At 43.4% G+C, this 22,955-nt stretch overlaps 1 protein-coding gene across 1 annotated transcript in view; it reads left to right on the forward strand.

Moving 5' to 3' along the window:
- The window catches only part of LOC124594114 (Holliday junction resolvase MOC1, chloroplastic), a 1,166,819-nt gene that overhangs the window by 921,184 nt on the left and 222,680 nt on the right, over nt 1-22,955 (forward strand). The window contains exon 10 of the mRNA XM_047132471.1: nt 22,029-22,079. Coding sequence (XP_046988427.1) covers nt 22,029-22,079 — 51 coding nt within the window. The remainder of the gene's footprint in view (nt 1-22,028; nt 22,080-22,955) is intronic.

A 22,955-nucleotide genomic window follows, 5' to 3' on the forward strand; every position in this document is an offset into this window, starting at 1 on the left:
TCCCAGTTTTGCGACGTCCTTTTCGTGAATAATCTTTCACGTAAAAACTGGCGACCATTTCTTAACTTTGGAAAGTGAAAGAAAAGATTTGTTTTAAGCTTTCATTAGCTCTGATTGAGTTTCCGACTATAATAAACAATCCCGAATAAAGAGTTGTATTACGATACGGTATTCCAGTTTACCCATTTGAAAGAAACACGTACAACTAGACTACTTTAAAAAGCAGAGTAAATAAAGCTGCTTCGTAGACGAAGGTGACACTTTGCGTTCGTTATTATCCAACAAACAAAATTCCGTTATTGTTTCTAACGGTTGTGTGAAAGTCAGAGAACTTGCATTTCGCCTTTTACGATATACACGGTCTGGGAGGCTCCCAGCTAATGATGAACACATTATCAGCAGAAGCACCATCGCTCTAAAAAGTGACTCGCACGGAGCGGCATGAAAATGGAGTTACGGAAATGGCAGCACGCCTAGGTTTAATCGAGCTCGCTCCAGCAGGTCTCCGGCAATATAGCTGCGGCAATAAGACGCAGCGCCGGACAGGAATTTGGCGACGGAGGAATGTGCGGCGAGATCGCTTCGCAGATGCCGACCAGCAGCGCCTGGGCGCCCCCATTCCAACTTCCGTCAACACTTCACTATTCCTGGCATATAACGAGTCGCTGATACTAGGAGAAGTAGCACTAGCAGCAGTTGTTGAAGGTCTTATTATTGAAGTGCTATTTGAAGAAAAATTCGCGGAAACTTTCCTCGAATTTGAAGAAGTTCTGGTGCTGTCTCTGTCAGCTACCTGTGAATGAGAGAAATTTTAAATTGTGCACTACACTAAAAGTATCTAGTAGCTTTTGACTTAGAGCGTCGAGCATCCACAATATAAAGCAATAATAGTGCAGTTCATGATAGTAAAGGTCGTGCAGATTGGAACACCTTCTCCATCAACACCTAAAGCTTCTGTGAATCAAAATATGATTCCTTCTGTGTGTCAGTCGGCAGCTTTGTGGACCAATTAAGGGTTTCTGATGGTCCACGTCCGACCGCTTTTTCTCACTTCTATTCGTACTCAAGTGGACAGGGAGCGCCTCACAGCTACATCTTCGCGAGCTGAGTATGGAGAAGAGGGTCTCATAACTGTTAATATTCGGGAGAAGATTCTCAGTTCTGGCATTTGCGTGATGACCGAGTGAAACCACCCTTAAAAATTGGTCGGAAGCCGATGACTGAAACTGTGTTTGTTTATTTACGTTCCTCAGAGCTTGTGACTTGCAAAAGAGCAACCGGCAGCTCCCCGTCGTTGACACATTAAGTAGTCGCAAAGTGCTAGCACATAAACACTCAATAACGAGCACCATAAGCGAACTCCTGCTATCAGTAAAGACGAGCAGTTGCTGTGCTACAGGGTCAAATGCGTGCTCCACTCTCCTATGTACTCGTAACTATGTGAAAGAACGATTGAACGATTTATTGTGACTCTTGGAAGTAACACCTGCTACCAACTAATCTGGTTACAATAACAAAGTATAACATCGCGTTCTGATTCCACTGACGTTTCGCATTCCAATCAGTTGGTACAACAGTTCTAAGTTATTCAGAGACTGTTACCATTCACAAATTTTTGTTAACTTGCATAAATTATTTAATACTGCAATACGTTTCGTGATAGGATGCCGCCATCGGGAAAAACTGACTATACAAACATATTTAACATAAATACCTACAAACGGTAAAGCAGTCCGTTTCTGACTTGGCATCTACTGTGGCCTGCCTGCAAAGAAATAGAAATGTATTTCATCCGAGCGTGTGTTTACTTCGTTTGCTAGTTGTTACTAATGCAAAAAAACTACGAGGTCTGTTCGGAAAGTAAGGCCCGATCGTTCGCAAAATGGAAAGCAATATGAACATCTAATATGTTTTATTGAAACAGTTAGCAACACCTTCCAGCTATTTCTCTACATAGTCGCCGCTCCGATGTAGACATTTGTCGTAGCGTTGTACCAACTTTCCAACGCCATCGTCATAGAAGCAAGCCGCCTGTGCTTCCTGCCAATTCTGTACGCTGGTGTACAGTTCGAGCTCTGTGCCAGAACGTTGTCTTCGTAGGCAGTGGTTCATGTGAGCAGAGATGAAACTCGGGGAAAGTCAATTACGGACTCTATTGAGGCTGATCAAACACTTCACATCGAAAACGCAGCAAGAGCATATTCATTGCCCCTTCAGAGTGCGGCCGAGAATTGTCATGCAGAAGGAAACGATGACAGTTATGTTACCTGGGCTGCATGACATCAGGTGAAATTCCTCACCAAGACTCATAATTGTCGGGAGACACGATTGTTCTAAGCATCTTTGCGTGCTCACTGTGTGCTCAGAACTAAAAAGACCGAAGTGGCGCTATCGACAGGCAATCTAGAGACACTTCCCAACATATCTATGCAAAACTTCATCGGATTTTCACTGTGGTTCCCATTTCGCACCCCATCGGACCTTACTTTCCGAATAGCCCTCGTAATAATTAATCACTCTATTCATCAGAAACTGCTGCCTTCTTGTGGTGTATACACTTTCGTCCATTTCTGCAGCTGTCTTGATCTTATTGAGCAATGTTTATAAACATGTAAAAACACATTGTTTATTACAGAAGATACCATAGTGTAGTAAAAACAAGATGGCTGTCGAATTCACTGTCGATGTATCAATCCTGATTGTTATCTGTCTTTTCTTTTTACAATACTGGCCATTAAAATTGCTACACCACAAAGAAATGTAGATGATAAACGGATATTCATTGGACAAATATAATAAACTAGAACTGACATGTGATTACATTTTCACACAATATGGGTCCATAGATCCTGAGAAATCAGTACAACCACATCTGGCCGTAATAATGGCCTTGATACGCCCGGGCATTGAGTCAAACAGAGCTTGGATGGCGTGTACAGGTACACCTGCCCATGCAGCTTCAACACGATACCACAGTTCATCAAGACTAGTGACTGGCGTATTGTGACGAGCCAGTTGCTCGGCCACCATTGACCAGACATTGTCAATTGGTGAGAGATCTGGAGAACGTGCTGGCCAGGGCAGCAGTCGAGCATTTTCTGTATCCAGAAAGGCCCGCACAGGACCTGCAACATGCGGTCGTGCATTACCCTGCTGAAATGTAGGGTTTCGCAGGGATCGAATGAAGGGTAGATCCACGGGTCGTAACACATCTCAAATGTAACGTCCACTGTTCATAATGCCGTCAATACGAGCAAGAGGTGACCGAGACGTGTAACCAATGGCACCCCATACCATCGGGCCGGGTGATACGCCAGTATGTTGTTGTTGTTGTGGCCTTCAGTCCTGAGACTGGTTTGATGCAGCTCTCCATGCTACTCTATCCTGTGCAAGCTTCTTCATCTCCCAGTACCTACTGCAACCTACATCCTTTTGAATCTGCTTAGTGTATTCTTCTCTTGGTCTCCCTCTACGATTTTTACCTTCCACACTGCCCTCCAATACTAAATTGGTGATCCCTTGATGCCTCAGAACATGTCCTACCAACCGATCCCTTCTTAGTCAAGTTGTGCCACAAACTTCTCTTCTCCCCAATCCTATTCAATACCTCCTCATTATTTATGTGATCTACCCATCTAATCTTCAGCATTCTTCTGTAGCACCACATTTCGAAAGCTTCTATTCTCTTCTTGTCCAAAATATTTATCGTCCATGTTTCACTTCTATACATGGCCACACTCCATACAAATACTTTCAGAAATGACTTCCTGACACTTAAATCTATATTCGATGTCAACAAATTTCTCTTCTTCAGAAACGCTTTCCTTGCCATTGCCAGTCTACATTTTATATCCTCTCTACTTCGACCATCATCAGTTATTTTGCTCCCTAAATAGCAAAACTCATTTACTACTTTAAGTGTCTCATTTCCTAATCTAATTCCCTCAGCATCACCCGACTTAATTCGACTACATTCAATATTCCTCGTTTGGCATTTGTTGATGTTCATCCTATATCATCCTTTCAAGACACTGCCCATTCCGCTCAACTGCTCTTCCAGGTCCTTTGCTGTCTCCGACGGAATTGCAATGTCATCGGCGAACCTCAAAGTTTTTATTACTTCTCCATGGATTTTAATTCCTACTCCGAATTTTTCATTTCCTTTACTGCTTGCTCAATATACAGATTAAATAACATCGGGGATAAGCTACAACCTGGTCTCACTCCCTTTCCAACCACTTCTTCCCTTTCATGCTCCTGGACTCTTATAACTGCCATCTGGCTCATGTACAAATTATAAATAGCCTTTCGCCCCCTGTATTTTACCCCTGCCACCTTCAGAATTTGAAAGAGAGTATTCCAGTCAACGTTGTCAAAAGCTTTCTCTAAGTCTACAAATGCTAGAAACGTAAGTTTGCCTTTCCTTAATCTAGCTTATAAGATAAGTCGTAGGGTCAGTATTGCCAACTGATCTTCCCCGAGGTCGGGTTCTACTAGTTTTTCCATTCGTCTGTAAAGAATTTGCGTTAGTATTTTGCAGCTGTGGCTTATTAAACTGATTGTTCGGTAATTTTCACATCTGTCAACACCTGCTTTCTTTGGGATTGGAATTATTATATTCTTCTTGAAGTCTGAGGGTATTTCGCCTGTCTCATACATCTTGCTTACCAGATGGTAGAGTTTCGTCAGGACTGGCGCTCCCAAGGCCGTCAGTAGTTCTAATGGAATGTTGTCAACACCCAGGGCCTTGTTTCGACTCAGGTCTTTCAGTGCTCTGTCAAACTCTTCACGCAGTATTATATTTCCCATTTCATCTTCATCTATCTCCTCTTCCATTTCCATAATATTGTCCTCAAGTACATCGCCCTTGTATAGACCCTCTATATACTCCTTCCACCTTTCTGCTTTCCCTTCTTTGCTTAGAACTGGGTTTCCATCTGAGCTCTTGATATTCATGCAAGTGGTTCTCTTTTCTCCAAAGGTCTCTTTAATTTTCCTGTAGGCAGTATCTATCTTACCCCTAGTGAGATAAGCCTATACATCCTTACATTTGTCCTTTAGCCATCTCTGCTTAGCCATTTTGCACTTCCTGTCGATCTCATTTTTGAGACGTTTGTATTCCTTTTTCCCTGCTTCATTTACTGCATCGCCAGTATGGCGATGACGGTTACACGCTTCCAGTGTGCGTTGACCACGATGTCGCCAAACACGGATGCGACCATCATGTTACTGATAAGAGAACCTGGATTCATCCGAAAAAATGACGTTTTGCCATTCGTGCACCCAGGTTCGTCGTTGAGTACACCATAGAAGGCGCTCCTGCTCCTGTCTGTGATGCAGCGTCAAGGGTAACCGCAGCCATGGTCTCCGAGCTGATAGTCCATGCTGCTGCAAACGTCGTCGAACTGTTCGTGCAGATGGTTATTGTCTTGCAAACGTCCCCATCTGTTGACTCAGGGATCGAGACGTGGATGCACGATCCGTTACAGCCATGCGGATAAGATGCCTGTCATCTCGACTGCTCGTGATACGAGGCCGTTGGGATCCAGCACGGCGTTCCGTATTACCCTCCTGAACCCGTCGATTCGATATTCTGCTAACAGTCATTGGATCTCGACCAACGGGAGCAGCAATGTTGCGATACGATAAACCGCAATCGCGATAGTCTACAATCCGACATTTATCAAGGAAACGTGATGGTACGCATTTCTCCTCCTTACTCGAGGCATCACAACGTTTCACCAGGCAACGCCGGTCAACTGCTGTTTGTGTATGAGAAATCGGTTGGAAACTTTCCTCATGTCAGCACGTTGTAGGTGTCGCCACGGGCGTCAACCACGTGTGAATGCTCTGAAAAGTATCTTCTTCCTGTCGGTTAAATTTCACGTCTGTAGCATGTCATCTTCTTGGTGTAGCAACTTTAATGGCCAGTAGTGTACGTCTGTTGTACACTTTGGCGAGGCGTCTTTGATGCTGATAATCGAAAAGTGTTTCAGTAAGAGGGAATATAATCTACTTGATACTTTGATTTAAATAATAAAGTACAGCGCCAGTTACGTTACAGTATTACCAAAGGCGTCCGGAAGGGGCTGAGTGGAGACGGGGCCTGGGTGGAGGGGTTAGCCTGTAGTACCACAGGTAGGCCGCTGCTGGTGCAGTGCTTGTTGGCGGCGGCAGACACTGGGAGCGCTGGCCGCTGCAGCGCAGACGCGTGCAGGCGGCTGCAGCGGGCTTACCTCGGGACCGGCAACCCGAGACGGAGTGGCGCGGACAGCCAGGCGGTCAGCGGGGACCGGCCGGCTATCGGCTTACTGGCGCGGCGGCCAGCGCTCGGGGCACGCGCCCGTGGTACCTGCTTAGTCGTACGTGGGTCCCTAAGGCTCGCCACCCAGCAGGAAGCACCAGTCTAAGTGCATAACTGGTTGTGTGCCTTCCTGCTGCCGTCACTTAAGTTATTTGCTAAAAACGCAACTACAGTGTCCTTTCCAAACGATCTACTAGGCGTATGCCGGGACATAGTGATAAAGGTCAGAGATTGGAAATTGGAGCGACTTTTGATCTAATTCTGCATCTAAACTGCACCATATAAAAATAACAACGTGCGACCGCGTGAGCTTTTTGTTTGCAATTTTCGTTTCGTAACAGTGTGGGCAGAAGTGATATTTTTTTCAGCAGACTCCAAGCTTTGTTTTTGTGTTCATTTTTCCTGTTCCAGTCAAGAGAGCGGCGCAGGTCGTTGTACACTTTGTCCATCTAATTACGGAACTAAGCAAGGTTTCGATACTGTCGTCTTCAGGTTTTGACAGTGGGGCGCAACAATAGTTACATTGCATAAATTTTTGTTTGTGGGACATATACAACTGGTATGTAACATGTCTGTCGTAAACAAATCCGCCACAGTTGTAAAACATTTTTAGTCCTATACCAACACGGTTTCAGGTCCAAATGGTCCAAATGGCTCTGAGCACTATGGGACTTAACATCTATGGTCATCAGTCTCCTCGACTTAGAACTACTTAAAACTAACTAACCTAAGGACAGCACACATAGCCATGCTCGAGGCAGGATTTGAATTGCGACCGTAGCAGCAGCGCGGTTCCGGACTGAAGGGCCTAGAACCGCTCGTCCACAGCGGCCGGCTTCTTGCGAGAAGAGGCACTTTTCCAGGCCACGATTGGAAGTCGCGTTTCTTCATATCTACAATTTGGGTATGTTATATGACGGTCCACATACGGTAGAAGGGCCTGCAGCCCCTTTCCCGGGCTCGTTACCGCATCGGGTGGACCCTAGACTACTGGAAAACCATGGCCTGGTCAGATGAGTCAAGTGGTAAGCAGTGATGGTAGGGTTCGAGTGTGGCACAGACCGCATGAAGCCACGGACCGAGGTAGCCGACAAGACACTGTGCGAGCTGATGGTGGCTCCATAAAGGTGTGGGTTGTGTTTACATGGAATGCACTCGGTCCTCTGGTCCAACTGAACCGATCATCGACTGGAAATGCTTGCGTTAGGCTACCTGGAGACCATTTGCAGCCATTCAACGGTGGAATTTTTATGTGCGAAAATGTGCTTTTTTACCCGGCCACAATTGTTCGCGTTTGGTTTGAGGAAGACTATGGACAGTTCGAGCAAATTATTTGGCCACCAGACCGCCCGACATGAACGCCATCGAACATTTATGGGACCTAATCGAGATGTCAGTTCATGCGGAAAATCTTGCATTGGCAACACTTTTGCAATTACGGAAGGTTATAGGGGCAGCATGATCCAATATTTCTGCACAGGACTTACAGCGGGTTTTGGAATCCAAGCCAAGTTGAGTTGATGCACTACCCTGGACAAAAGTAAGTCCGAAACGATATTAGGAGGTATTCCACGACGCACTAAACCCTACGAAAATAACCTAAGTTACGCTTTGCATGGTACCACAAGGTAAAGATAACCTATTCAGCTCTGCTTAACACAGCTACGCCATCTATGTAGGATATTGGCCGAGCGGTTCTAGGCACTTCAGTCTGGAAACGGGCGACCGCTACGGTCGCAGGCTCGAATCCTGCCTCGGGCATGGATGTGTGTGATGTCTTTAGGTTAGTTAGGTTTGAGTAGTTCTAAGTTCTAGGGGACTGATGACCTCAGATGTTAAGTCGTATAGTGCTCAGAGCCATTTGAACCATATGTAGGATATTAAACACGACCACCAGGGAAAAACATAGCTACTATATGAAACTTTGCTTTGCACACCTCATTTTTCATCTGCGCCGATTCTTATACGGTCACCAAAGCCTTTCTGTCATTTATTCGTGCGGCGCTGTCTTGCATAGTTGCTTCTACACATTCATTTCTGTCGATAAGATAACAGACTAAAACTATAATATTATGGGTCAAAAGAATAAATTAACGTTTTTAAGCTGGTAATATTAAACTCGTTGATATTTAACTAGTGCGTGTAGTGCCTCTGCTTGTATGTCTGTGAAGGACAATATCAATTTCCAAAGCTGCGTCGACAGCGTACGTAATTTCATACACGTAGAAATCTCGTGGTGTAGAAACAGCCCCGACTCCGACGGTGGCCTGCAAAATTCTTGAAATGTAAGAGAAAGAAAACTTCTATAGGATCTTCTCGAGTTGGGATATTGCCATTCGCATTTGATCATTCGATGATGTCCGCGAGTGAAATGAGTTCGTTTCAGCAGAGAAAACTTTCTGTATGCTTTTGGCCGTGTTACTGAAGCAGGTTCTACAGCAAACGTCGACCACCAAATGTTCGAAGTCCTATACAAGCTTGTCGTACATTACAGTTCACCACAGAATCTTTTCATCAAAAATAAATGCGCGAAATTACCTTTCAAATGGACTATACTGTATTATGGCTGTTATTAAACTCCAGGTTATCGTTACATATCGCTTGTGAATCTCAAAAAACACAAATTATACAATATGACTCTTAATTATGACTGTTTCACTGCACTCACTTCATACACGTCCTCTCGTTATCCTGTCTCGCATCAAAAGTCAGGTCACATACCCATTTTCTTACACTTCTGCGCTCGCCATGGAGCAACGCTAAGTCAAGGAATTAATTACGGTATATTGATAATTTTTACTTTATGGACCGTCTGACAGCAACTGAATGAAACGCAATTTCATGCCATACGCGTTTCGCCTTTATTTTCTGCAAGGCATCTTCAGTGGCAGGTTGCGTGGACGATTTTCCACATATTACACTCCTGTTGTACGAGGTTTGTCCGGAAAATACGTATAAAAGTTGAATAATAACTTTATTTTGCAATTACTCAGGTATTACAATATGGTCTCCTTCAAAGTACTCCCCCTGAGACGCGATACACTTCTGCCAACGCCGTTTCCACTGTTGATGACATTGCTGAAAGTCTTCAGTTGTGATATTGTTCAGTTGCCGTGTTCTTTCCGCCTTGATCGCTTCCACATCTCCCAAGTGCCGCTCCCGAAGCACCATTTTGCATTTCGGGAACATGAAGAAGTCACACGGGGCTAAATCGGGTGAATAAGGCGGGTGGTCCGCCACGGTGATTGAGCTTCGGGCCAAAAACTCGCGCACAACGAGCGACGTGTGAGCGTGCGCATTGTCGTGTTGAAGGATCCACCTGTCTCCTTTTGCCAACTCCGGTCGAACTCGGGCCACACGAGCTCTGAGACGTGTCAGAACTTCAACGTAAAAATTTCCGTTCACTCTCTGGCCGGGAGGGACAAATTCCTTGTGAACAATGCCCCTAGAATCAAAGAAAACAATCAACATTGTCTTCACATTGTACCTTGATTTTCGCGACTTTTCTGTTCTCGGTTCTCCTGCTAGTTTCCATTCCTTGCTTTGAGATTTGAGCTCCACATCGAATTCGTAAAACCAGGACTCGTCTCCAGTGATAACTCGGTTGAAAAAGTCCCCTCGTTCCTCTGCTTCCAATCAATCCTCACAGCACTCAACCCTCTTTGCTTTCTGTTCTGGCGTCAAGAGCTTCGGTACGATTTTCGCACACAATTTCTTCATTTCAAGTTTTTGTGTCAGGATTTCGTGAACGATTGTTTTGGGGATTGACAGCTCGTCATCAATCATTCTGACTGTCAATCTACGGTCTTTAAGAAAACAAGCCCGAATTCGTTCAACATTTGCATCGGAACTCGATGTCGACGGGCGTCCTGGGCGAGGGTCATCGTTCACTTCTTCTCGGCCATCCCGGAACCCTTTTACCCACTTGTTCACGGTTGGTTCCTTCAGAGAATTGTCTCCGAAAACCTGTTTCAAACACTCAAAAATCTCATGGCCATTCTCGCCTAGCTTTGCAAGAAACTTGATGTTGACGCGCTGTTCCTTAATCAGAGAGAGCTCCATGCCGACGGCAGGTGAAAAAGGGTAACTGTCAACAAGCTGCCGCACACTCCCACCTTCATGCAGAGTGCTCTGACTCGAACTGAGCGTTGATGGGATTGATTACAGCAGTAGTCCCACCTGGCGGTGACTGCAACTTGTAACATAAAGACATTATTCAACTATTATACGTATTTTCCGGACAAACCTCGTATTTTTGGTGTTCTTCTTCTTATAAATTTCAATTTGCGGTTCTTTTCCACATTTCACAGCACTATGAACTGAACAGTTGTTTTGATGCAATATTGCATCAAAACCAATAACAGTAGGAGGGTTGTTAAACTAAAATCAGCTGATCGATTAATCAGGCGATCGATTCACGACATCCAACGGCTAGTGCGGGCCAAGGGTTTTCATGAGACCATCTACGGGGCCTGACATACCTCGCTGCCCCTATAATGCAACGCTCGTGATGAGGCAACTCTTTTGCTTCTGGCTTGTTATAAAAAACTTTGCGTTAAATTTCTTAGCAATAAATCGCTTTTATGCCACCCGGCGGTACAACTGCTCATAAGATTCTTGTCAAGTAACACCTGATATCGTTATGATCATTTTAATCTTTGTTCACTGTTCCTCATTTTCAGTGTAACTTTCTTTAAGATATGGACCTATTGCGCTGTATGTAGAGTTCGTCGGTGAGATAGTCTCGGGTGTCTGTGAAGCAGCGTTCTTGGAGCTTTCGGTCAGTTGCCCCGCTTTGATACGCGCGCAACGGTACTCTGTGTCCCACGGTAGGGCTGTGATCCTCCACGTCTATCTATAGCCAGCGGAATTCCCAGAATCGCCGCTGTCAGAGAGTTATGAGCGAGACGTATAATTACACGACGCGGGGAACAGGACGCTGCTTGTACGCTGCCTGAACCTGCCTATCAGGTCGGCGGCTTGCCAGCAGTTCACCCAGCCGCGACGGAAGTGACGAAGTACAAGTACGTTCTGCCTGACACGTTCTCATCCCCGACACTCTTATGAGACGTTTTCTCAGATGTCGGAGCTTTTCCCTCTGGTACTGTACTTGGGCGGCGGTTGCAAATAATTTTCGCAACTACTAACTTTATTATGTACGTTTTTTCGTCCTGAGCATTGTGAAAAGACCGTCAGCAGCAAACAGCAACGAAAATATAAAATCTAAGCCTTATAGGTCGAAGGTTTCTCCCTATAACACGCTCGTCTTGCCACCTCGTATTTCGTCTTGCTTCTTCAGCACTTTCCCTTCACGATCCATTCCGTTCTCCTCCTTTCCATATTTTCGTATCGCTTCCACTGTTTCAGTTGTTCATCATTGGTCTTAATATCTCGTGCTTCCTGGCTTGTAACTATGAGTACATGTAGAGAGTAGGTAGTGTTATTCTTTGATATGTTCACTATTATTTTTGATAAAACCTGCATATTTTACTTGCTTTCTTTCCCCATTTTCTCTCGACTTTCATTTAACTCCTTTCTCCTCCCTGATTACGGCCAAATTTCTATTATGTGCACAGTTTGCTCTTTGCTGTTTTGTAGCTTTAGAGTATCGTTGCTATTCCAGTTTACAGTTGTCTTTCCAAATCTGTCAATGTTCCTTGTTTTCACTTAGACACAAATATGTTTTTCAAACCTGTTCAGTTGTAACAAAATGATCTTCAGTTTCCATCTCTCTTCTAATAATTAAATAAAACCACTCATTGATTCACAAGCATAGGTCTTTCGTTTAATGATTATAATTATTGGCTTGCTATTGCGTGATATTTGGTACATACTACGGAAAATGCCCTCTGGGTAATTGACAATTTTGACATACCATGTCTGTTTTTACCACATTTACAATAGATTTCGTCGCGGGAGCATGGAGAAATTGCTTATGTATCTACATATGTTCCATAAATGATCGTAATAAGATTTCGTTATAAGGCCGAAAGTTTCATCAATTTCATCCCAATTGTTACTTGTATCTTTCACTGCTCTGCACAGGCTTTTTCTTTTTCAGAAAAATAAATGAAATTCATAAGATTAATCTACACGTAATCGTAGGATGTAATATGTACTTCCACACGACGAACTATAACACGACGAGGAGATAAAATTTGAGTTTTTGTAAAAAATACTTCTGCATTATTTGTGCGTCTCAGTTGACAGTAGAGAATATTCATGAATAACGAACCGTTCAAAGAACGGTAGACAAAAGACACATGTTGCACAATCATTAGCACTGGGCCACCTCCAATCCTAAATCGACCGTACCAAGGCGACGCGAACGTACGAGGCACGCTAACAGGTAATGCTTCCGAATTTTTGTGTGAAAACTCTTAAAGTTTCTTAAATAAAACAAACCTTATTAACATTCTACATCTTTGTTCTTCATGTCTGTGTATTAATTTCTCAGCATAGTCATCCTGGCGACGAACACATTTCTCCCAACGACAGAGTAGTTTGTTGACGACGTCATTGCAGAATATCTGATTTTGTTGACGGAGCCACAACCTCATTTCTGTTGGCACCACTGAATCACCATCAAAGTGAAGTCCTCAAAAGTGTAATGTTTTGGAAACAGATGGAAATCGGATGGGGACGAAATGGGCACTGTGTGGAGGATGATCGTTGACAGAGAACCCAAGGCGTCCGATTGTTGCAGATGTCGCAGCGGTTCATGTGTGGTGTGGCATTGTCACGCTGAAGTGTTCCATGTGTGAACGAACTCTTCGAATTCGAAACTCGATTACAGCAAGCTGTTTCTCACGCACCGTCATCGTTGTCTTATGCGCCGCCGTATCACAAGCTACAATTCGGAGTTCTAAGCGAATATGCAGACATCAAGAATTAAGATGTAGAATGTTAATAAAGTCTCTTTTATTTAAAAAGCCTTAAGAGTTTTCACACACAAAATTCTAAAGCATTACTCTTGAGCCGCTCTCTCAGTTATGCATAGAGATGCGCACAGGCTGATGTTGGGAAACTCCACTGTCCATTACTTGTCTTAAAGACAGTACTCATAGGTATCATTTCAAAAGCATTATGTCGCGTTATATCTACGACTAGCGCACGAAATGACGATTATTCTAGTGAAGCACGGACACCAGACCTCACAGGCGGGGTCAGCGGAAGTTAAAGATATACGTTGGTGCCACAGGGGTCGTTTCATGAGAGTGACATCGCCGTGGTTCAACGCAAACATACGAGCATATCCTGCCGCCTACGGAGATGATAGCGTACGTCCATAATTCAATTATCTCTCTTTCGACCCTTGCTCTCGACTCTTGTTGCATCACGTTATGTGTGTGTGTGTGTGTGTGTGTGTGTGTGTGTGTGTGTGTATGTGTCTGTGTGTATTTGTTTTAGTGTGTGTGTGTGTGTGTGTTTGATTGTTTGTTTGTTTGTGTGGCGAAGTGAGGTAGTGGTGGATGGTAGAGGGAGGAACAGGGGAGGCGCCTACGATACATTTGTTAACATGGTTAGTACGAAAATAGTTCACAACAGTTGTTGCTGACTATTGTTTCGGATCGTGAACATTGTCTGCTTGTCAGGTAAAGATGTAGCCAGGATGCAGACACGCACATAGTTGCAACTGCTGCTCATGTATACGATTCATCGATTAAACTGTATATCTGTAAATGAGTGTCAGTTTTTAACATTAACAATCAAATCCTTGTGTTCTGTACAAGAAAATTAAATAAACCCAACATAGGGAGTATCCGCACTGACAGCGAAATATTAGAATTTGCTTCTCATATGCGCCAAAGTAACAAACGTAAGGCGTTGTGAGACATACGCTTAATTAATTATGCCAGCGACTTAATGGAACTTCTGTGAACTTCACGTCATACTTTTGTATGCTTATCTTCAAACTCATACTCGTAAATACTGTCTTGTGCCAGTGACTCTCATCAGTGAGTCATGCTGAAGTCAGAATGAGACAAACTCGTAGGGCGGGGCTTAACAGTATGCAATATATTCTTTTAGAAGTACCTTTTCAACGCCTTTTCTTACTAACCGCCAAAATGAATAAAGTGGCGCTACGACAGAAATGCTAATGGGACGCGTACATAGTCTAAAGTGCCGTCAGCTGACGCGATAGGACGCGTCTACCCTTGTCACGCCGTGAGTCATACATTGGACACAGTGGTCTGAAAACATGACCTCGTGATCCCTTCACGCAGCAGCAGGTTACCATCGTAAGAACGCTCTTTACGATTTTTTGTTCTCATCTGAACGAAATCTGGAAATTTGTGTTACGTTCTAAGGGTGAATTCTTCTCGGGTTATCAGCCGAGTGGTGGCGTCGTCTTGTCGCAACGTTTCGCGTTTCGATGAGTTTCGTACCCATCATCTTCTGGCGATGTCATTTGCGACAACACGACGCCACCACTCGACTGATAACCCGAGAAGAATTCATCAGTGGAATACGCCGAGAAAGACCGCAATCGCATTTAAGTTCTAAGGGACCAAACTACTGAGGTCATCGGTCCCTAAGCTTACACACTACTTAGTCTAACTTAAACTAACTTACGCTATGGACAACACACACACCCATGCCCGAGGGAGGACTTGAACCTCCGACGGGGTCAGCCGCGCGAACCGTGACAAGGCGCCCTAGACCGCACGGCTACCCCGCGCGACCCATTTGAACGGTCACGAAGGACGTAAGGGACTGGAAAATTACAAATTTCTCGTAATTAATGCTCTTCACCAATATAGTAACCGTAAGTACGCTTTTTTATTTTTAACAGCGAAAACAAAGATGTGTCTTGTGACTGCGTTTTTCTTCGGTGCTAAATTTGAGCTTTTGAAATATAACCCTAAGTTTCCGCTTTTCCAGTGAACTAAGTAACATGAATCGATTACACATGGTACATGCAACCAACTGAAGGCACCTTGTTGCCCCAGTATATCTGGTGTTGCGCTAATATGTCTGGTGCTCAGCCTGTGCCACCGACGTGTAGATATGACAATCTGTGCAGGAAGGATGCGGCTCGACAGGTCAATAAGTATAAGTATAAAAGCTGCAGTACATAAACAAAAAAATAGAGAAGATGAAAAGAGTCCGTCTCCACTTGGCAGGGACGAGCAACGGCGTGTGTGCTGGGTTTGTATTGGGATGGCCTTTCGGTAATACCTTTGCACACCACCAGACTCAGCCGTTAAGAGACCCCTATAGCTATCAATAAGAGGTTAGGCAGCCGGTCACAAAACATACAGCAATGTAAATAAAGTCTATGCGGTAGGGACAACAAAGCTTGATATGGTGTATTCTGCCGTTTAGTTGTTCGTGTGTCGCGAGTCTCTCACCATGCCACATTGTCGATGGCGCATTTACGGTGTGAAATCTTCATTGCAAACGAAGTACGAAAAGTGTTCGGTTCCTGAATTCATCCAAACAGAAACCGTCATCACAAAGATCAAACCATCATATACCTGTATTTAACTACGATTAATAAACTGAAATCGTTATGCTAGATAGATAGTATTCGATTAACTGAAAACATTACACTAAGGTAAAGAGCCGACATTTCTGTACATAAGATCCAGCTGCATAAAATGCTTGACAGATAATCGATGCGTCTGTGAGCAAGCGCGCTTCTTTTAAACGTTTTATAGGTATTGTCCTATTTCACTGACGTTGCATCACGACAGAGAGACTGCTTGTTCTAGAGGCTAGGTAACTATAGCTTGAAATCTGTCTTGGATATATTCACCAAAGCTTGAAAGGAACGAAGTTAAAAGCTCGACGTGTCATCGGCAACGAGTCATTAGAGATTCTAGATAAGATAGAAAAGGTCAGAGAAAGAGATTTGTCGTGTCCTGATGGAAGAAATCATCACAGCACTTGCCTGGAATAATTTTGGGAACCCTAGGAAAATGAGGATTCCTGGACCGGGTTTTGGTCCCCGTTTTTCCCGACTATGAGTGCCATAGCCACTGTTCCACCTTGTTCGCTACCAAAATGTGTATGCAGTAACGTGCTCGGGAAAAATAAATTGCAGAGCGACAGAACGAGAATATTTACACGTTATGAAGATCAACACGAAATTAGAAGCAAGGAATTAGGGTTTAGCGTCCAGCCGAGGATAACGTTATTAGTGAACTAGGGACCGATGGAGAAGAAAATCTGTTCTGTCCCTTTTCAGCGTAATCATACCGATATTTACCTTAAGTTTGTGTGTCGATGGAGCCTAAACCTGGACAGATGGTTCGTAATTTCAACCGTCGTCCTTCCGAATGCTGTTGTAGTGTCTTACTACTGCGTCACCTCTATCGCTAGGAGACTCAGACTTCATACTGTTTGCATGTTAATTTCTTGCAAAGAACTGGAAGTTGCCTTATAGGAAGTTTCCCCAGCGGAAACTTTTTGCTCGCCACTTACACACACATGTGAATGTGTTTGTATATAGTATGTATGTACGTACGCATGTGTATATGTATAAGTCTCTTTTGGAGACTGCTGTGAATTTATTGTAATATTTAATATCTATTCCGCTTCGCAAGAGGCCATATGATCCCGACAATCGGTCGTACTAAGTTACAACTAACCTTACACACCTGCACACTTGAATAAGAGAGGACAAGTCGAAGAGTAGGAAGTAACCGCAGAGCCACCGTTCTGTCTACTTATATTCGCGGAAGTGCGGCGGAACGGAAGGAAGCCGTTACGGTACTGACGTAACAGCGGCGCGTTGACTTTTAATTTATACAACGTGCAACATTAGGCTCGTATTCGCTCCGTTTCTGATCTCTAATACACAGTACGGCATCGTCAAGAAAAGAACAAAATATAGTAACCTTCTCAAAAGAAATGCACAAAAAACTGGTATTACATAGACATGCCAAAACATAGAAGAATTCAGAAGCGAAGCCAAAGCAATCAATTGAAGAGGCACTAGTAATGAGAAAGTCCACGCATTAGGTTTCCGATGAGAAGAGAAAGAAAAGTGAAAAAAAAATGAAGCAGTTCTGAGAAGAGAGGAAAAGAAAGACCAAAAGGCCTTAAGTTCTACGCACTTCATAGTTGGCCTAATTCAGAAGAAAAACTGGTCATATACGATAGCTCCTGCATTATACTGTAATCATCATGGGTATTTATGAGGTGTTTTTCAACTCTTCTTCCTCCTACTCCTACTCCTCCTCATCATCATCATCTTCTTCTTCTTCATCGTTCTCTTCCTTTCCTTTTTTCCGTTTGTCGATGGGCCAGCACTGTTGTATGGTCTTTGGTAATTTTAGTGACAGTTGGTGGCCGGACGCCCTTCAGACGCTGTCGCTCCCTCCCCACTGAGAGAGATGGTGCAGTAGTTAGCACGCTGGATTCGCATTCGGAAGGATGACTGTTGAAACTAGCGTCCGGCCGTCCTGATATACGTAGGTTTTCCGTGATTTTGCTAAACCATTTCAGGCAAATTCCGAAATGGTTCCTTTGAAAGGGCACGACCGATTTCCTTCACCATCCTTCCCCAATCCGAGTTTGTGTTCCGTCTCTAATGACGTCGTTGTCTACGGGACGTTAAACACTAATCTCCTGGTACTCCCATCTCCGCCCCCTGCCTGAGGACGCTACATCTGTCCCTGTCTCGAGTTAATCTCATATTCAAATGGAGAATGTGCGTGGCATTTATCTGAGGCAGGACGAAGATATTGGATTGGTACTTACCTAGGAGGCTGTGGGGAAACCGCCTAAAAACAACATCCAAACTGGCCGTCTCACCAGCCCTCGTCCTTAAGCCGCGAGGCAGATACGATTTGGGAAAATCCAGCCTCTCTGAATCCCGAAAGCGGCGCGTTAACGAGGTCTGATATTCGGGCGGGTATTTTCTTCTGCTTAAGGGGAGGTTCTGGCACGATAAGCGAAAAATGGATGAAATTTAGAACTATTTTCGCAAAATGATTGTTTTTATTAAAATGGAAGTTTTACCACTTCATTATACATACATTCGTGTATGAAATTTTTTTTTTTTTTTTGAGCTTTTCCCCGTTACAGAGGCTTGTCTGCAACATAATAATTAACTCGGAAATTACTATACAAAGAATAAACGTTCTTAAACTACAGTTTCAAAATATTACTCCAGGTGTTTCGAACTTGTGTGTCCTCTTCCTCTTCGCCCATTCTCCTCATAGTGTGCTGTACATTTTGGAGCCAGGTGGTCATAGACTGTCTTCTTCTTCTCCCCTCCGGTTCCCACTTCAGTATCAATTTCGGTATTCTGGCTTCCTCCATTCGTCGTACATGCCCGTACCACTGTAATTTCTTCCTAACCATTACGCCATATATTCTTTCTTTTATTTCCATTCTCCTTATTATTTCGGTGTTCCTTATCTTCTCTTTCCTGGAGAGTCTTTCCGATCTTCTCCAAAAGTCCATCTCTAGAGCTTGTAATTTTTTAATGTGCTTCAGCTTAATTGTCCAGGTTTTCGTTCTATACAGAACCACGCTCTCTAATATAGATTTGTATATTAATTTTTTAGTTCTGCTCAGGCAATGTGTATGAAAATAATTTTCTTTATCTCGTAACAAAAATGACGGCCTCAGCCTTTGTTAACTTCTGCTCGTCTTGCGCGTACTGGTTTGCGCGAAGCGTTGTACAGACTCGTACCTATGTCTGAAACCGATAAAAAAAGGCAATTCTCAGATTAGAACGATTTTGAAAGACCGTCACAATGGGGTTTGGAAAAATATCTCGAAATAAAAATGACAACTATTTCAAAAACATATCAATTTCTTGGCATCTTTTTCCAAGTTCATATGTTTAAAAAAATATTCAAAATTCGGATACTAAGAAAAGCTCTCGCTAAGAGCCAACAAAATTTAATTATCTATCATTTTAAAAAAATCTGATATATCTATTAGTCTGTCAAGCCTCTAGAGCGCTTCGTGTGGTGAAAAATGTTGTTTCGAGAGAAACGTATTTAAAATTTGCAGTAGTAAAAAAAGACGTTGTTTCAAAACTTACGGTCACTCTGCAATCCCAGGAACATGTAGGCATCCGTCTTCTTCCTCAAACATACTCTGGTTCTTAATCTGGCGTCGTGTTTTTTCAATCCGTGCTCTTTTAACAAAATGCGACACTGCTTGCTCCGTGGCGGCCACGCGCTTCCTGTCAGATAACTCCGCGAATTTTTTGCTGTTCGCCCTTATAACGATTCCTTACACGTTCATGGTCTTCGCAACAGGTGAATAACCTTCTCTGAAAATACCTGCAGCTATACATGCTGCTGTTTCGGTACCAGTTTTCAGCTGCACGCGTTGAAGCTCTCGTTGCCCGTTTCATCTTTTAAACAAATATTTGTTACAAAATTGTTAAGACTATCGTGGCCACTTGTTGACAAACTGCCTGTTGGTTTCTGTGTCGGGTTCTTCGGCCGAAGTTCATCTGATGATTTTACTAACGTTTTGCCAGCACGAGTGGCTGGCATTGTCAAAGCCTCACCACAGGCAATGGAGAGTGAAGCTTTGACAATGCCAGCCACTCGTGCTGGCGAAACGTCAGTAAAATCATCAGATGAACGTCGGCCGAAGAACCCGAGACGGAAGCCAATAGGCAGTTTGTCAAATCTTTATTAGCCAAAAATTCGTGTACCGGTTGAATCTTTTCTTGTGCTAGTTCATCGAGCGTCCACACCTTCCCATATTTCGGTCGGCGCACAGCTACATTCGACATACTGTAACTTTTACAGTACTTTCACAGTTAAAAAGATCATTTTGCAAGCATAATCTGTGTACTTAAGGGATGCAAATTATGTCAAAAAAAATCAAATTTTTCACCTGTCTCGACCAGAACCTCTCCTTAAATGATAGAGGGTATATATTTTCGGGCTGCCAATCGAGCCAATGCGTCCATTGCAATGTACATATTTTTGACCACTGGTCCCTTCTTTCTCGTTTCAAGCTATTGTCGATGCTTTGACACACATAAGAGTCTCTCCTAACATCCGACGAAGACTAGCAGGATGGTCGTTCAAATAAATTGCATTAAAATGGATCATCAAGGCGCCCGGATGTCATAAATTATACCTTTTGCACTGTCCATTGCCCATCGCTCTGACTCGTGTAGATGGTGTGTACTTACTTATATCCTGCAGTAAAACATTTGTCATGTTCAGTGCAATATTAACATAAATACCAAATAAGTGGTATATTCAGTCTGGAGGCGAAATGCTTTTCAATATTTTCCAAATAGCAGTCTGTTATCGGTTTTCATTGACATACATAATCCTTCTTAGGTTCTTATACCTCGTGTATACGACAGTGGGCTTGAAACTTGTTTGTCCAAATAGTCGCCAGATTTGATCTTGTCGGTCGCTCTAAGGTAACTTATTTTCCCTTCAGGAAAGTGTTATCATTACTATAACAAATTTCTGGGAGGAAGTGGATTCATCACAACATTGGGTTCCTAGTTCATTAACACTGATTGTGGAAGTGTAAAGTCGCCAAAGATGCTTACGAAGTGCGATAATTTGCGACGGTTAACGTCTGCTGGCGGAGATAACATTGATGGCGCAACAAAATTTATGTAACACAGCTCGACTCGGTGACTCAGCTGGTAACGGAGCTACGTCGAGGACCGGATTGCACTCAAAGCTACAGGAGCCCTCAGTAAAGCGATAAGCTGGCTAAAAACAGAAAAACAGGAAGGCCAGGGGCCGTCTCGCCTGCATTGCAGCCACGCTAATTGAAGCACTGTGTGTTAGAACGCATAGCCATGTTAGTGGTCTCCACGTTTATACACAGTTCGTTATTTCGTGAAATTTTATGACATATTTTGCAATTTAATAAATCGCAAAGTCAAACGTTTCTTTCTTTGATTTTCTCCTTTTGAATTGCAGTTTTGAATTGGTAACAGCTAAATATAATCTCATAGCCGGCCGTAGTGGCCGAGCGGTTCTAGGCGCTTCAGTCTGGAACCGCACGACCGATACGGTCGCAGGTTCGAATCCCGCCTCGGGCATGGATGTGAGTGATGTCCTTAGGTTAGTTAGGTTTAAGTAGTTCTAGGTTCTATGGGACTGATAGCCTCAGAAGTTAAGTCCCATAGTGCTCAGAGCCATTTGAACCATAATCTCATAGCTTAGTAAGTGGAAGGTTTTTGGTAAGATCGACAACACAACGAAAGGATTGCTTAGGCACGTTCTGGATGACCCTGTTACAGCTAAGTTTACACGTCATCCTGGTAGTTTGAGGTATTGCTTGTAAGACCGGCTGTGATTTTTGAAACCTTTAAGTACCACGCAAGAAGTGTGTAATGGGAATCTCTATGTTAGCTGTGTCTCAGCTTCTATTAAATGCATCCAGGTAGGAATGGACAGGAACCGTTGAAAACTGTTACTGCAGAGTCACGTGGATATTTCGAAATGATCTCTGTGACCGCTACAACGTCGTTCATGTTGTAAAACAAGATATAAGCCATCGTAAGTCATCTCTTGTTGCAAATCACCTCTCTGCTGGAAAACAATTATCACAAATAGCTTTCTTCAGGCCGATGAAATCACACGCTGCAAAAGTACAGAGCCGTTATTGAAGTGGAATGCTAGCGAACACCACTATCCTTCTACATTAAAACTCCCGTTCACATATTTGTAAACTAGAGAGTAAATAAAACAGATATCCTCGTTTGTGATCGCTCTAATTCTGACGCATGACAGTAAAACTGGACTCTCTTTTGTTACAGGAAGCAGCAGCAAAGAATCCAAGAAGGAACAACTATCGCCGACAGGTCTTGGTAAGCATAATTTTCACTAAATAATATTATTATGTAGTTTTGAAACAAATTCACCGCACGAAGATCGAATAATCAACTCAATGTTCCTTAACAGTAGAACGCAGTTCCGTACCGACATGTTGTCACCGTTTCTAGAAAAGCATTCCCTGCCATAACGTTTAACAAGAAAAACAGAAATACCAGGTAATTTAATAACATTTGTGACCTGAATGGGCTGTTTCTCACTCCTTCACGACAAGTTTTATGTAAATTTATTTCAGCACAGTCATATTTCAGAAGTAATGTGAGGGCGTGCTGAAAAGTAAAGCCTCCAAATTTTACATGCGAAAACTTTTAAAGTTTTTAAAATAAAACATACGTTATTAACATTCTACATGTTTATTATTCATGTCTAGATAGCTGCAGCTCTCTACCACTAGAGTGCTCCGAATTGTAGCGTGTAACATGGCGGTGTGTAACGCTACTGTGTCGGTGCGTGAGGAACAGCGTGCTGTAACAGTTTTTCGAACTTGAAGAGTTTGTCCACATAAGGAGCGCCCTCTGCTTCACTATGACAATACCAGACACCATACGAGCGCTGCGACATCTCCAACAACCCGACGCCTTGGGGTCACTGTCATCGACTGTGCTCTTATATAGTCCCGACTTGCCTCCATCCGATTTTTTTCTGTTTCCAAAATTTAAATAACGCATTCGAGGACTTCATTTTGATAGTCACGAAGCGGTGGAAGCAGACGCTGATGCTTATCTGTGGAGCACATTGCTTGGCATGTGTGCAGGTTAAACATGCATACGTTATTCATGCAATGCAAGCAGAGGCGAGGTTGTGGCTCCGTGAACAAAGTCAAACATTCTACAGTGACGGTATCAATAAAT

The sequence above is a fragment of the Schistocerca americana genome, chromosome 2 (genome assembly GCF_021461395.2).
Source record: "Schistocerca americana isolate TAMUIC-IGC-003095 chromosome 2, iqSchAmer2.1, whole genome shotgun sequence".
Lineage (NCBI taxonomy): Eukaryota > Metazoa > Arthropoda > Insecta > Orthoptera > Acrididae > Schistocerca > Schistocerca americana.